Below are 16,203 nucleotides of genomic sequence, written 5' to 3'. Positions count from 1 at the left end.
AGACCATGCCCCTAAGAATCCATGCAGGACTCCTGGCCTCCCTAGGTAACCCTGGCTGCTGGGTCCCTAGAGCTGTCCACCAGTTACCAAGGACAGGCTCTGAGACGGTGGCACAGTCTCAGTCAGAAACCTTAGGTTTGGGTGAGTGAACAGGAAGAGGCTGTCTGCACAAAGACAGTGATGGAGGCATGCTCAGGTGAGCCAGGGTGTGGCTGCAGCTTAGGGCCTCAAATGGGAGAGGCCCTCTGGGACACGCAGTTGAGACGCTGACCTTTGTCATCATGACCGGTGCCCACCTGGCACTCTGATAATGAGCTGTGCTGACCAGGACACATCAGCTCCCTGCATTTGGGACCCGCCGCTAACTTTCCTTCAGGTTTTGCCAAAGTTGTTCTCCCTGGACAGATCTGAAACCATGCTGAGTGGGCACAGAGACCTGGGCTCTGCTCTTCTTCCATAGGCTCTTGGGGAAACTGAGCATCAGGGGTGGGGTTGGCATATGCTATCACAGCTTAGAAAGTTGAGTGTTCAGTACTGGAGAGATGACTCAGAGGTTAAGAGCACTGACTGCTCTTCCAAAGGTCCTGAGTTCAATTCCCAGCAACCCAGCTCACAACCATCTGTAATGAGATCTGACGCTCTCTTCTGGTGTGTCTAAAGAGAGCTACAGTGTACTTAGGTGTAATAAGAAATACATCTTTAAAAAAAATTAAATTGAGTGTGTAGATAGTGTTCATGACAGTCATGTGAAGGAAGGAAGTCTGCCTTGGGGTTCCTGGGAGACTGCGACTAATCGCACCTACCTAAGCCATGCTTGGTGGGGATCAAGCATAATGCTACCACATTCACTGTACCCAAAGGGAGCTAGAAAATGTTCCTGGCTGGGCTACCCCATCCCTGTCTAAGAGAATATCTTGCCTGCTATCACTACATACTATACTGGCCCACAGCCACCTGTCAGTTTGAAGCATCTTGAATACCTGCAAGGTGTAAACAGGTCCCTGCTTTGTTACAGGGCTGTCTTTTACCACCACCCCTGAAATTCCCAGGAGCTTCCGGGTGGAAAATCCTAACATTACCAGTGGTTTGCTCCTGGACCCCAGGCAGGTACAGAAATGAGTGGTGCTCCTAGGTGTGGCTAGGACCCATGTCCTAAACAGCCAAGAGACTGAACCCTGGCCCCAGTGGCCAGGGCAAGCTCCTGGGGAGTACATGTGCTTATGGGAGCAGAAGCAAGTGCAAGCAGTGCCCTGGCAGTGCCTCCTCTCTCCTTGAGCACTGTGCACAGCCTCTGACCTCTGTGTTTTGTTCACAGGAGTAACCAGGGCTTCATGCACATGAAACTGGCCAAGACCAAAGAGAAGTATGTTCTGGGTCAGAACAGCCCCCCTTTTGACAGCGTCCCGGAAGTCATCCACTACTACACCACCAGGAAGCTGCCCATCAAAGGGGCCGAGCACTTGTCCCTCCTCTACCCAGTGGCTGTGCGGACTCTGTGAAAAGACCAGCCTCACCCTGCTCTGAGACCAAGCCTGTTCCTTGGAGGAGCTGGCAGGGCACCGACCAGCTGTCTGTGCTGCCAGCAGTGTCCAGTGTGTGTTGTGTGTATGGTACTAGCACACCACTGCATGTCTTAGAATGCTGTCGCCACTTACAGGGTTGGAGAAGGCCTGGATGAAGAGGGCAGCCCGCGGCCACACCACCCCAGCCCCTACCCCACCCCCTCCTCGAGTTTCTGTGAATTAAAGTCTTTGCAATCCAAAGAGATGCCTTCCAGGGTGAACAAAAGTGGAGCTGCTCCAGCGGTGGGCGGGGCCCAGCAGTGGGTGGGGCCCAGCGGTAGGTGGGGCGGAGCTCTGGCCTGTATCTCTTTGTTTTCCAGTTGTCAGGAACTCACCTGTGTATGGGCAAGGTTTTTCCCATTGGTGCTGGGAGCCCAGGAGGCCCTGGGAGCCACCCCATCTGGTCTGTGTCTGTGTCACTGGGTGTGCATATTGAGTGTACACAAAAGAGACCATGTCATAAGCCAGAGTAAGCCCCCATCTCCTTTTAGATGTACACTCTGTAACCGTTAGATGTCAAGGAACAATTGTGCAGACAAAGAGGATGCAATTATTTATGAATATGATAGGGTGTGTAAATAAAATAGTCATTTAATATATATTATTAGTCGGGTTTTTTTTTTAATTAAAAAATATATCTCTGAGACGTTCTCTACAGAGGGAAATGCTGGCCTGCTGGTTTGATTCCCAATCAAGATGTGTTTCCTGGGCTTGTTGGCTGGTATAGCAAGCCCTGTGAAGGAGAATGGAGAACTCCAGTCAGACCTTGGCAACTTTCTGGGCTCCTGAGGGGTCACTATGGTCTAGTTAGGAGGTTGCCGTGTGGTCACAAGAGTCCATCAGCGTGAGAATGCAGCCAGACCTGTATTCGGACTCCAGCCACTGTGGCTGCAAAGTTAACTGAGCTTCGAGACTCCCCTCCTACTCCTGGCAGCTAATGGCAAACCTGGTGCATAGCGCCCAGGAAGTCCACAAAGGGTTTTCTCCCCGTTATCAGTCGCACTGCCCTGAAAGGTGTCTCACGTGGGGAGAGCTGAAGCAGCCTCCCAAGGTCGCACAGCTGAGAGCAGCCCACAGGCTGGCAGCTGGCTCTGAATGGCCTCCCCGTCACCTTGTTCCTGATATGTCAGGGGACATAAAACCCTCTTGGTCACCACATGGGTGAAAGTCTGTGTGTGCACTCAACACGTACAGACCTGATGTGTTGGTCACCTTTCTCTCTGTGACAAGATGGACACCTAAAGGGGAGGTAATTTTCTCACAGTTGAGGGTTCAGTCCGCAGTGGCTGGAGTGTTAGGCCTCCGTAGAAAGCAGATGTGTGAAGGGTCCTGCTCACCTGATGCCTGCATTCATCCTGGGACCTCAGCCCATGGGGTAATGCCACAGTTCCCCCACCACCACCACCACCCCCAGCAGCAGCATCTCTTATTTTTTGAGATTATAATTGTATCATTTCCCCTTGTCTTTCTTCCCTTCAAACCCTCGAATATAACCCACCTTGCTCTGTTTGAAATTTATGGCCATAATCTTGGTGGGTCTTTCCCTGGCCAGTGAGCCACTCTGGAAGCACCCTGGAGGTAAGTCTCCTAGGTGATTGTAAATTCAGGCTAGAAGGCGATGAAGGTTGACCATCGCATCTGACTCTTACATCCAAGGGCAACAGGAAAGGCTTGGCTGACCTTGGCTGACCAAGGTACAAGGGAACTGGTTCCAACAAGGTTCTGCCGCCTCTCCCAGATTCATGTCTAAGCCACCCAGATGGTCTGAATGGACTGGAAGGTTGGTGGCCATTGTCCCCAGTGCATGTGGGCAGAGCACAGTAAATGACGGTTTGGCCATCTCCAGCAGTGGCTTCAAGCCCAGTGTTCAGAGGCAGAAGCCTGAGGCAGGTCTAGACTTGCCAAAGCTGCCTTTCAGGTTGGGGCAGAACAAAAGTAAAAACTACCTTTGGGTAGCTGCCACTGATTTCAGCAGCTTGAAGCTGCTTGATTTCCAGATTTCCTTGATTTCTTCCCGGTATGTCCCACCTCCTGCATCGGCTCCCCCTTGCTGTGTCAGTGTCCCCAGGCCCCTAGTGACTGCCATGCCTGACTGAAGCCTCTGCAACTGTCTCTCCCTGGTTTGCATTTTCCCAAAATGCCCTTCTCAGGAAGTGGCGAGGGAAGCACCTGAAGTGACCTGTGTACCCTCTCGGAGGAGGAAGAGGAAAATGAGCAAGCCACTGCCAGGGCCTGCGCCCCTGTGGTCTGCTGATTGGATGTGGGAGGCAGGCCTGGGGTCCCAGTTTCTGTTGAACATTGGCACGTTCAGAGTTGGGCCTCCAGGGTATTTCCAGAGGCGAGCTGAGCCACAGGGTCCTCTCTGGAGGCAGGACCAGAACAGTCTCAGAGAAGACCCTGTGGGCAGGACAGGGGGTTCCCTTCATCTGCCTTTGCTCTGTTAGGTGACTCCCGCACCCCCCCCCAATTCTCCCTTTGTCTCCCTGAAATTTCCCCAGACCCAGCCTCTTGCTCTCCTTAGGAACTGAGACATACAAAGGAGCCGGCCTACAGGATGGGAGATGCTAAAAGGAATTTTTCCCCTTAATTTTATGAACCCCTCCCTTTTCCTCTTCACTGTGGCCAGCTTCCTCTGTCAGCATGTATTCATGTTTTCTTGGACATCTAACAATTGAAAGGGCTTTTCCATCTCCAAAACCTTCACATTCAGGCAGGGTACTGGTGTTGGTTTGGTTTTTGTTTTGGCTTTTTTTTTTTTAATCTGCTGCCAATTAATGGGGGGAGGGTGGATGAGCTAGAGTTCTTTGAGGAGGAAAAGAAGCTGCTGCTACACACACAGTCTCAGCTTTTTGTCCCAGAGCACAAGCGCCAGCCAGCCACCAACAGGCCCCTCACTCCCAGCCACGGGGCTGTCTTTCCTTCTTTCCTTTTGCTGGCTTCATTATTGGCCACAATGCCCAGGCCACTTCAGCAGCTTGTCCCTGAGCACTGGAATCAAAGAGCCCTTTTGGCAGCCCGGTAGAGCAAGATGGCTTCTGCAGAAAGAAAGGCTTTCTTAGGGGGTAGGGGGTGGGGGGTGGCTTGCTGGTCTTTCAGCATATTCTGGAGAGGTCCTCTGAGCAACCCTTCATAGTAAGGAAGTTGGGGATGGCCCAAGTAAGTCTTCAGGGTCTGAGCAACTCTGGCTGGTGGCCTTCGGTGACAGGAAGGCCTCATGTCAAAAGCAGAGACACCCTTCCACCCTCAGGCTCTGCAGCTGCAGTCCTCAGAGGACCAAGACATTCAGATGTTTGGTGTCACTTGACCAAAGGTCCAAGAAGGGCAAGTGCTCCCAATGTCCCCAGGGACAGCTCATCAGAAATCCTGGGGCAAGCAGGCTGACTTTTGGAGTTGACCCATGGATGCCCCTGAAGGGACGGGCCTCAGGTGACTCAGTACAATTCAGCAAACTGTCACTTCCTAAGCAAATCTGTTGAAATCTCAAGGCCACCACCTTTGGGACCCTAGTGGCTCCTTATGGCTGAAATGTGCCCTGTTGAGTTTTGACTCTGGATGATAAACTACCTTGTGAGGTCCATTTGATGCGACACAGTGAATGTACCCGTGCCTTGTTCAAACACCCTGTGTTCTATGGTTTATGTTTACTTTCTCTCAAATGCAACCAGAGACCGCAGGAATCTGCAGATGGCCGCCTGCCTGCCAAAGCTGAGCTATGCCATCCCTCAAAGGGACAGTTTCAGGAGAGAAGGACCCTAGCTCCCTCTAGATGAGGCAGCTGGGTCCCTTATGTGCTTCTTAAATGGAAAAAAATGGACTCAGCTGACATCCATTGAGTGCTCTCTGGTGGATATTGAGGTGAGTGAACCCCACCTCTGGACTTGGGGGGTTTCCTGGGTGGGAAAAATAAACAAGAAATAACTGGACACAGTACAGGTCATAGCAGGGGTGTGGAGGCAGGGACACATGGGTGACTGGGTCTGTTTACAACAGTCAGGGCATGGTGGGCCCTGGAGAAGAAGCAAGAGTTCACAAGGGACTTTAGAGGGGTGTGGCTGTTCCAGGTAGAGGTATCAGGTGTGAGAACCAACAGGAGACTTGGACAGGGCACTGCAGTGCTGTTTCCTGGTCTCTTGGGGCTTTGTTGGAAGTAAATTACCAGGCCATGACAAAAGGAAGGGCCATTTCCTCCATGGAAGGTTGATATTATGAAGTGCTAGGGATGCTGGTGTGTGTGTGTGTGTGTGTGTGTGTGTGTGTATGTGTGTGTGTGTGTGTGTGTGTGTGTGTGTGCCCGCGCGCGTGCACACAGGCACAGGAGCCTGCATTGCTGGGATGGAACCCAGGGCTTTGAGCATGCTAGACAAGTGGTCTGCTGCTGAGCCACTCCATCGGTTGCCCTGACACTATGGTCATGCTAGCATCATTCTGCAGCCTAGAATCTTTCTGAAGCAATAAAGCCCCTCCATCACATACAGAGCAGCACTGAGGGCCCTAGTGTGACAGGGGCCCTCACCTCCCGGGGGAGAACCCACCTGCTTTTCCTACTCAAGGGTGTAACCTTGCCTCCTCCCAAAACAGACCTCCCTAGGACTCATTCTCCCTCCGCACAATGGTAGGCCCCAGGCATGCACGCATGCGCACACAGAGGAAATGCTGGTCTGGAAAGGGCAAATCCTAGCACAAGGACCTAGAGACAGAAAATGTTCTTGGGCTTAGCCAAGACCCAAGTGCTACTGATGTGCAACCAGATGTCCTAAGAGGAAGGAAAGTACTTCACCTCACTACCTCACTGTTCTTATCTGGAGGAGTTTTTGTTTGTTTGTGTTTGTATGTGTATGTGTACATATTTGTGTGTGTTACAGCCTCTGGGGGAGTTGTTTGTATGTATGTGTATACATAGATATACAAACAAATTGTGTGTGTGTGTGTGTGTGTGTGTGTGTGTGTAACAAACATGGAGCATAAAACAGATGCAGATCTGTGGGTGGGGCCAGCTGAGGAGGGAAAGGCACGTCTTCCTCACAGAAGCAATGGGTGGAGGGAGCTAGAGGACCAGAGAGACAGAGGCTTGCCAAAGCCTCAGGGCAAGTGGATCCTCTAGGATCCTTGTGCCAGGAGCTTAGAGAATCGCTTTGGCCATTGCCATTCTCGGACGCTGGGGTGGGACTGACGGAGTCATCTGAGTTTGTGAGCTGTTTTGTTGGTGGTGGTGGCGGCTGGTTGGTTGGTTTGGATTTTTTTCCCCTCACTGTCTCCCTCTTGAGTGGGAACCCCTCAGGCTTGCCATCCCCCCTCCATCCCCCCCCCCTCCCATTCCTCTGCTTTGGAGGACAGTTTCCAAAGAAGGCTAACCGGGTGGCCATTACCAGCATGGCTCTGGTGCCCTCGTGTGCCTTTTGTCTGCATTACAGTCAAGCCTCAGAAAAAGCAAAATGGAGGTAAAACTAAACCCCTGGGAGGAAGAGATGGGGGGGGGGGGGGCGAACAGATGAGTGAGTGGCTGCCAGGGTGAAGAGGTGGGTGACGGGTGATCTAGCTGGAGAGACAGGAAGAGGATCTGAAGTGGCTCTTACAGGAGGGAGGTCGGCAGGCAACCCAGGTACAGGAATTCCTGAGTGGAGCTGAGATACTGCCTGCCTCTCACTGCAGCTCCCAGTCCTTAGTGCACCCTCACAAAGCTGTGAAGATTCACTAGTTGAGGAAAAAAGCAGGACTGAGGGGGTACAGCAGGGGTAAGGGGGAGGGCAGGGGAAGTGGGAGGATGGGGGGAGAGCAGGTCTGAGTGGGGAGAGCAGGGGTGAGGGAGAGGATCAGGGGAGAGTGCAAGACTGAGGTGGGAGAGCAGGGCTGAGGGGAAACAGGTCTGTCTGAGGGAGCAGGGTTGAGGTGGGGAAAGCAGGGCTGAGGGAGCAGGGTTGAGATGGGGAGAGCAGGGCTGAGGGGGAGGATCAGGGGGGAGGAGGATCGGGATGGGGGAGAGCAGGGCTGAGGGGAAACAGGGCTGAGGAGGAAGAGCAGGGTTGAGTTGGGGAGAGCAAGGCTGAGGGGAAACAGGGCTGAGGGGGAAGAGCAGGGTTGAGTTGGGGAGAGCAAGGCCGAGGGGAAACAGGGCTGGTGGGAGAGAGCAAGCAGCCTGAGAAACAGCTCAGCTCATAGCATCCTCGTGTGGCACTTCCCCCAAGTTCTCAATCTTCTGATTATAAAACTCAAATGTTCTCAACAAACTACATTCGTATTTCAGAAAAATGTAAAGAAGACAACAATTACTGTCAGTGATGCAGTTTCCTGTCCTGAAGAAGCGCCCCTGTCTTCCAGGCACAAGTATAGTAGTTTTACTTGAAGCAAAATGGAGCCCTTCTGCACTTGTGGCTTTGTCTTAGGATTTACTGCCGTGAACAGACACCATGACCAAGTCAACTCTTACAAGGACAACATTTAATTGGGGCTAGCTTACAGGTTCAGAGGTTCAGTCCATTATCAAGGTGTGAGCATGGCAGCATCCAGGCAGGCATGGTGCAGGAAGGGCTGAGATTTCTACATCTTCATCTGAAGGCTGCTTAGTGGGGGACTGACTTCCAGGCAGCTAGGATGAGGGTCTGAAGCCCATGCCCACAGTGACACACCTACTCCAACAAGACCATACCTCCTAAGAGTGGCACTCCCTGGGCCAAGTGTATACAAACCACCACAGGCTTCATCCCTTCACTTTCCACTTAAGAGGGCCCTGTCCTTTTTCTTTCTGTTATTAAATCCCTGAAGGCACAGGCTTTTTTTCCCATCGGCTTGTGATAAACTGTTTTAATTTATTTAACTTATATTGAAGTTTTTATATAGCCAGCCCTGTGAGGAAATATCTTCATTCAGAAATTTTCTGCTTGGTTTTTTGTTTTGTTTTGTTTTTCTGGTTTTGGTTGGTTGTGTTGTGTTGTTGTTGTTGTTCCAAGAGAAGTGTACAGAGGGCATTATGGGTGAGAGAGTGGACCCATCTACAGAAGGGCATTATGGTGAGAGAGTGGACCCATCTGCAGGTGCCTCTGTCCTCCTGGGAAGCAGTTGGCTTTCCACTGAATATTTGAAAACGCCCCTAAACAAAAGCTTCCTGGTTACATCTGAAGCTGAAGACCTTTTCCTTAAAAACTCAGGTTTGCTTACAAAGTGAGACAACAGGCTTAGCAGTTCCCGCCCAACAGAGAACTAAAGTTCCAGCGGGTGCTGAGTGGGAGAGGCCTGGGCTTAGGTTGTGGGGGTGACTAATTGTCCCCAGCTAAGGCATTGGTAGCATACAGTGCTCAGTACAGGAAGGTACTAGGTGAACCAGATCCATCCCTTTGGCTGCCGCCGGCTGGCTCCGTGTGCCTTTGCATTTGACTTCCATCTGGCAGTAGCTCCTCTGCCCAGTGGCAGTGTGAGCCGGGGCTGGGAGACCTGGAGACACTCAGAAGAGCTGTGCCCTCATGGGTACAGAAGCAGAGGAGGGAAGAGAAGAGCCTTGATTCTCGGGGGGGGGAGAGGGAGGGGGGACACAGCACCCCTAGCTCACACTCTGCCTCTGCAGCTATGTGAGCCAGTCAGAGATTCCACAGGGTTATCAGGAGTGTTACACACGCAGGGATGTCCTCATCAGCCAGGTCATGGCAGCCATGTAACCTCAATGGCTAGAAGGTCTACAAGACACAGAGACTTTCAAAACTATGAGTGTGGGGACCTTTTTACAGATCAAAGATGCTCTCGCCTGAACGATGACTGACAAGCGGAAGCAGGGACAGCTTAGGTCCCCGTAGAGATGCAGGCTCAGAGCAGCACCCCCAACCCCCATCTTTGTTGTTTAAATCCACTCTGCCTAGCCGACTTGGTGTGCACACACCTAGCACTTGGGAGGTGAATGTAGGAAGGTGAAGGGCTGAAAGTCATCCTTGGCTACATACTGGGTTTAGTCATCCTGGGCCACTGGAGACTCAACGACTTAAGAAAGGAGGGTGGCTGGGGAAGTAGTCCAGTTGGTAGAATATCTGCTTGGCGTGCATGACGCGGTGGATTCTATCCCCAGCACCACACAGACTCAGGCCTGTAATCCCAGCACTGCATAGGTGGAGGTAGGATCAGGAGTTCACCATCGCCAGCCTCAGCAACATAGACTTGAGGTTAATCTGGCCTACGAGAGACCCTGCTGTCTCAAAACAAAACAAAACAAGGCTAGCAAGATGGCTCAGTGGGTAAGAGTGCTTGCCACCAACCGTGACAAGCTAAGTTCAGTCCCCAGAATACACATGGTGGAAGTTGAGGAACAACTCCTTAAGCCGTCCTCTGACCTCTACACACACTACGGCACACGTACGCCTAGCTGTTATCTAAGCAGTAAGCACTGTGTTTACAATTTAAATAATTCCCAGGAGCTAATATTTTATTTCTCAGTGCTTTCTTTATTGTCCTATTATATAAATAGGAACTCCCTGCATCCTTTATTGTATGAATATTAAAATCATATTCATTGATTTCATCATGCTCCTATGTGTTTATCTTCCCCTACACACACACACACAGGGGCCAGGAGAAGGCGTGGATTGTCAGTGATGGAGAATCAGGGTCTTGTATATGGCACACTTGCCATGTGTGCACTTGACACTGCACACTTTGAGGCCTCTGCGGGGCAGAGAAAAAAGTCTCAGAAAGACCAGTGACAAAGAAAAAGCAGATGCTGGACCTGACAGTGGAGACTCAGACGAAGGTGGCACGCAGTCCAGAAGTCATGGTAGTCTGGTGGGAACTGCAGGGCCCACTGTCTCACAAGAGGAAGAAGGAAAGCCGGCTCCTTGAACTCGGGGGTGGAGGTAGGGAGGTTGGGGAGGAATCTGCCTCTAGGAGAGTCTCCCCAGGTGCCCCAAACCTGAGCACCAGGAAATGTTAGGTCTCAAACCTGGGACAATGCTACCTACCTACAGGGTTATTACGTACCAAAGCTGGCTTAACCACCAGCCTTTCCCAGCATCCTCAACTCCTGTTACAGAGTCACCCTGTCTGTCCATCCATCCCTAAGCTCTCCAGCCCAGGGCCTGAGCTGCCCTTCCCTATACAATAACCTCAGTCATTTTGGCTACCAGTCCTTTGCTCTCTTGGGTTCCTGGTTTTCTGGTCTCCCGGTCTTCTGGCTCCCTCCTGGCCTCTTGGCTCCAGGTTCCTCTCTCCTCCTCTCTTACTCCCCCCATCCTGCCCCGCCCCACATCCTCACATGGCCTAGTTCAGTCTGCTGGTCATGTTTGCTTTGAATTTCTCAGATGTTTCTGTCTCTCCTTTGTAGCTATAATAAAAACCTCAACCCCTAGGAGCAGTCATGGCTTCCTTTTCTTTCTTTTCTCCCTTCCTTCCTTCCTTCCTTCCTTCCTTCCTTCCTTCCTCCCTCCCTCCCTCCCTCCCTCCCTCCCTCCCTCCCTCCCTCCCTCCCTCCCTCCCTTCCTTCCTTCCTTCCTTCTTTCCTTCCTTCCTAACTCTCTTTTTCTCTTTCTCTCTTTCTTTTTCTCTTTCTCTCTTTCTCCCATTCAGGAAGGACCCCACATGTCCAGCTGTAGACGCAAAGGTTTCACTTAACCATATATCTAGAAGATTCTGGCTTTGAACTTGTGGTCCCATCGCCTGATCTCATTGAAACCTACGCTCTCTCGAGTTCAGCATTTCCCAGCTTGCCTGATCACAAGGTCCCCGAGTGGCTCTTGTAATGCTACAAATCCCTGAGTCATGTACTTGACGATTTCGTTCAGATCTGAGGTTGGTCTCCACAAGGTTCCCTGGGGCATCAGAGTTTGGGTAACATTCTCTGGGGTAAAGGTCAATTTGGCTTGGAATTATCTTCACCCTGGGCCTTTAGTACCAGGGAAGTATGAGGTATCAGGTACTGCTGGTGAACTGTACCTCTGTGATCCAGTCCCCAGGCCATGGAGGTGGGACAGCCCCACCCCACCTCTACCAGGTAAACACAGGTCAAGGGATTTCTCCCAACACACAAACCATGTGACGTCAGAGGGAATAGTTATTGTGTAACTGCTTGGAAATCCTAGAGCATTGTGCAAATGTTTGCTGTGTACTGACTGGCCTTTTACTAGATAAAAACCTGTTTGTATTTCACAAGTTTGTGTGTCACTCAGATACCAAATGAGGTGTCTCCTGACCCTACTCAGAGGTCACCAAACTTTCTGGGATGAAGCTTGACGCTTAGGTGTGCCTGAGAGAAAAGCACCATTGATGGATGGAACAAGGTCCACCGAAGGAGCAACCTGCTGTCTCTTCCCTTGAGCCCTTCTTCCTAAGCTATGCTTGTCCTGAGGCCATCTTGCTGGAGTCCTGGCCATCTTTTGTGACTGCCTCTTCCAGGTAGTCTTCCCTGACTGCAGCTGGTCCTGCTTCTTTTACTGTCTTGGCGCTTGGCAGCACCCCACCTCAAGCAACCCCTCATACCTCCTTAGCACTCTTTCTCTGCTGGGCTGTGAGCCCATTCATGTACATTCCTGATTCCTAAGAGACCTCCAGTCATTACCGTGGGTTAGGATCTCAATTTGGAGTCGTTTCCTCAAAATTACCTAAAGATCATTGGAGACACATGTCAAATCTATAGGCCGGCTGATCGGGCTTTCCCTCAGAAATCCTGACCTACTCTGCCTCAGGACTGGGACAATACATTGGTGTGTGTCTGGTACCCTTGAATTTGATGTGTGGTGAAGGCTGGCCATGAGTTCTCATCACCCTGCCGCAGCCTCCTGACTTCTAGGATTACAAGTCTGGCCCAGCAGATCTAGGGAATCTCTGCAGCGTCTGCTGTGCAAGCGCCATCCCAGGAGCCGGTTACTTACCAACCTGGCTCCCATAGGCTGAATCTCTGGGAGATCGCCACTGACGGCAAGGTCATGCCACTGCAAAGCAGCCAAATTTGGATCTCCGAGCGGGGGTTGGGCTTCGTTTTGCAGTGTCTGGGGATGGTACCTAGGGTTAAGCACATACTAAGCCAATGGTCTAGAACTGGGCTACATCCCCCCCCCTTTTTTAAAGAGATGTCAAATGTGCACACAGTTTGGGGAAAACCATCATTGACTTGCTGGGCTCTCATCCCCATGGAAATATGTGAATGAACAGACAGAATAGAGAGTCTCTCGGCTGAGGAGTTAACCTTGACTCCTGTTTACAGATACAGGCTTGGAAAGGCGCGCCAAGGGACCCGGGGTGCAGCCTCAGAGAGGAAACACTTGCCTGGCTTGTGCAAGGCCCTGGGCTCCAGCTCCGGCTTCTCAAGAGAAAAATAAAAAGTTGGAAAGGAACCAAGAAAAGGACCAGGTCTCAGAGCTGACATACCCAGCATTTGGACAGACAGACTGTAGAATCTGCGACGTGTGGTTTCCAGGGAAGGGCTGCCAGTGGAGAGGACACTGCAGCCTGAGGCAGTGAGGTCAGGTCAGGGACAGCAGGGATGGGGGTGGGGGGTGGAGGGTGGGGGTGCTGTTGGAACTGAGGGGTGAAGAAGGGACAGGACATTTTCTTCTGGGCAGAGGGGACAAAATGTGTGTGTTTCCCAGGTCAGGGAGGGAATCAAGGCTAGGGACAGAGCCTAGGGGTGTGAAGGGGAGTGGCAGAGTTAGGCCCAAAAGATTAGAGTCGCCTGGGAAATATGAGCAGAACAGAGAGGAAGGGCAGCAGCCCCCAAGTAGAGGGTGACCAGAGGTGACTCTATCTGAGCAGAGCTACTCAGTAGCAGCAGTTTGCATAAAGCTAGCTGTTAAGTTGGACTGACTGTTAAGTTGGCCCTGGGGTGGGCACATGGCAGATTCCTAGAAGGCATGGCGGTGGGGTGGGGCAGGTAAGGAGTCCTTAAAACGATGAGAGAGCAGCGTTCCCATGTACCTCTCCCAAAGACCCAGAGACACAGTCCTAAGTGTGCTGAGAAAGCCTGCACCACCAAGTTAGCCTGAGCTCCTAGAAGCCCTTCTTAAACCTCTGCTCGATAACAGCATTTTATTCTGCTTTATTTTGTCAATCCTCTTCTTCTTCCTCCTTCTCCTTCTCTTCCTCTTCCTCCTCTTCCTCCTCCTTCTCTTTGAGACAGGGTTTTCCTGTATAGCCCTGGCAGAGTCCTGGAACGTGAACTTACTTACAGAGATCTGCCTGCCTCTGCCTCCCAAGTGCTAAGGGAGTGTGCCACCACCTCCAGCTTATTGGCAAACACCTATGCTTCCTTTGGAGCCAAACTTTTAAGCTGAAGAGCCAAGAATGAGTCAGAACGTTCTGTTCTTGGGATTTGTTTGTGGGAAAGAGACACCTTTTTTGGGCAACCGTAACATTCTGACCTCTCTGTGTCTGGGAAGAGGCAGCAAGAGGAGTCACTTTTGCCCAAGGTGACCAGGGAAAGCCTTAGGTGGAAGAGGCAATAGGACCTTGCCAGGCTACCATGTTGGGTGAAACTTTGATGGTGACAAGGACAAGGTTTATAGAACACAAGGATTTGCAAAACATGAGCAGTCGCCCAGGACTGCATTTCAGAAGGTTAGCTAGGGAGAAGGTCACAGCAAGGCAGAGGAGCCCGACCGTGGACTGTCCTGTGTGCCAAGTTAAGAAATGGGTTGCCTGGGAAGGTCCCAAAGCTGAGCAATGACACAAACACACCTGGGTTAGAGGACGCTGTCCGAGGCCCCTGTGGAGGTAGAACAGTTTTAGGATACCAACAAAAGATAGACGGATAATGAATGGGGCTGGATATGGAAAGCTATCCTGATGATGAATTCTAGATTTAAAAACAGGTGGCTTTCATCTTTACAGATCTTCAAGAACAGTGAGTAAAGTCCCTGGAAGCTTCTGAGAAGAAGCTAGAGGCCTGCACTGTGGCCTGCAGCATGACAGGACCGCACTGGCTCCATCCAGACACGAGTGTTCTGGTGAGGAGGGAGGGACACTCTTCTGCGTCGGTTACATCCCTAACTGTATGTTTAATTCCAATCTTTCCCTTTATGTCCCCCCCCTACACACACACAGGAGAATAACCTTTCCATTCTAATCTGAAATTAATTATTTATGCTTATGAACACACTGGATACCTGCCTGGTTTCTTTGCTTTTTGAATAATACATTTGAATAGAAATTCACAGAAGCCAAGGCAAACATAATTTTGAGGTAAATGCCCTTTCCCCAATTGTTGCCTGGTTGTTCTAAACCATGAGATCCAAAAACCTGTCCCTTGTGCTTATGACAGGGGAGGGAGGTTTGCACTAACAGGCCCACTATCTGGCATTTACTGTCTTATTCCCTCCCACTGTTGAGGTGACTTCCTTCTCTGGCCCATATTCCATCAGATCACCCTGAGGCCCAGTTCAAACACCTCTTACCCCATGAATCTGTCCCTGGTTCCTTATTGTGGGGCACTGGGCTCTGCACAGACAGGCTGGTCTCCAGTCGAGCTGAGGTCTGAACCCCGGTGGTCATAGGATAGGGAAACTCTGGCGGGGTGTGGGCCTTTTTTCCCTTTTCCCACTTCCCCCGGGCCCCGTTTTTTTGTTCCCACACCTTCTCAAGGGGAAAGCCTCTCATACTTCTGCTTTTGTAGGCTTTGGGTCCATCAGACTCTGACCTCCCTTGGAGGTACCTGCTGCACAGCTGGCACCTCCTCAGGGAGCCATGACTGTACGTGTGGCAGAGGACACTAGCAGTGTGGCCCAACCCAAAATCAGGAACTTATTTTAAGACTTGAGGGTTGGGTGCTGGAGAGGTTGCTTGGTCACTCAGTTAAGAACATACACTGTGCCGGGCCGTTGGTGGCGCACACCTTTAATCTCAGCACTCGGGAGGCAGAGGCAGGTGGATTTCTGAGTTCGAGGCCAGCCTGGTCTACAGAGTGAGTTCCAGGACAGCCAGGGCTATACAGAGAAACTCTGTCTCGAAAATAACCAAACCAAACAAACAAACAAACAAAAAAAGGGGCTGGGGACTTAGCTCAGTGGTAGAGCGCTTGCCTAGCAAGCACAAGGCCCTGGGTTCGGTCCTCAGCTCTGGAAAAAAAAAGAAAAAGAAAAAGAAAAAGAAAAAGAAAAGAACATATACTCTTCTTGAGTCTGGCACCCACATGGGACAGTTCACAGCCTTTAATAATTCCAGGATCAAGAAATCTGAAGCCCTATTCTGGCCTCTCTGGGTACTTATACACATGTGCTAACAGTAGAATAAATCTATTTTCTTTTAAAAAAGAAATGTTTTGTAATTTTTTTTCCTCTTAGGAACTCATTGACTGGATCTCTAGGCAAACTTCCTTAAAGGAGGCTTTGAAATACCAAGATTGACACTCCCGTTTGCTGACGCTAGAAGGCGTGGCCTAGGAGGCGTGGTTTCCGACAGCTTCAGAAACCTGTAAACACTAAGCAGGCTGGGTCACCCACCTGGAACGGTGTGTAATGGTGAGATAATCCCAGTCCTAAGAGGCAAGCTGGTCGCACATTCAGGAGTCTGCTGAAGAGCCTGCCCACGAAGGCTGACTTTGTCCTTTCTGTCCACTGACATTTATCGCCTGTGGTTCTGCAAATCAGAACCATTGTTCAAATGTCACAACATGGAGGAACCCACTCATGGAAGAGACGAATAACTTGCCAAAAGTCACTCAAGGGATGTCACGGCTATAATT

General features: G+C 51.0%; 1 protein-coding gene and 1 long non-coding RNA gene across 2 annotated transcripts in view; one reads left to right on the top strand and one right to left on the bottom strand.

The window, feature by feature from the left end:
- The window catches only part of Shb (src homology 2 domain-containing transforming protein B), a 107,553-nt gene extending 105,390 nt beyond the window's left edge, over positions 1-2,163 (top strand). The window contains exon 6 of the mRNA NM_001033306.1: positions 1,316-2,163. Coding sequence (NP_001028478.1) covers positions 1,316-1,499 — 184 coding nt within the window. The 3' untranslated portion in view covers positions 1,500-2,163. The remainder of the gene's footprint in view (positions 1-1,315) is intronic.
- A 4-nt stretch (positions 2,164-2,167) lies between these two features.
- Gm46852 lies at positions 2,168-16,049 on the bottom strand. Its single transcript, XR_001784277.2, has 3 exons — positions 15,962-16,049; positions 12,401-12,530; positions 2,168-2,295 (listed from the first exon to the last, which is right to left on the bottom strand). It is a non-coding gene; the product is annotated as a predicted gene, 46852 (long non-coding RNA).
- Between the last annotated feature and the right edge of the window lie 154 nt (positions 16,050-16,203).

This window comes from Mus musculus, chromosome 4, assembly GCF_000001635.26.
Source record: "Mus musculus strain C57BL/6J chromosome 4, GRCm38.p6 C57BL/6J".
NCBI lineage: Eukaryota > Metazoa > Chordata > Mammalia > Rodentia > Muridae > Mus > Mus musculus.
The sequence above is the reverse complement of the archived record's forward strand: the minus strand, read 5'-3'. Positions and strand labels throughout refer to the sequence as shown.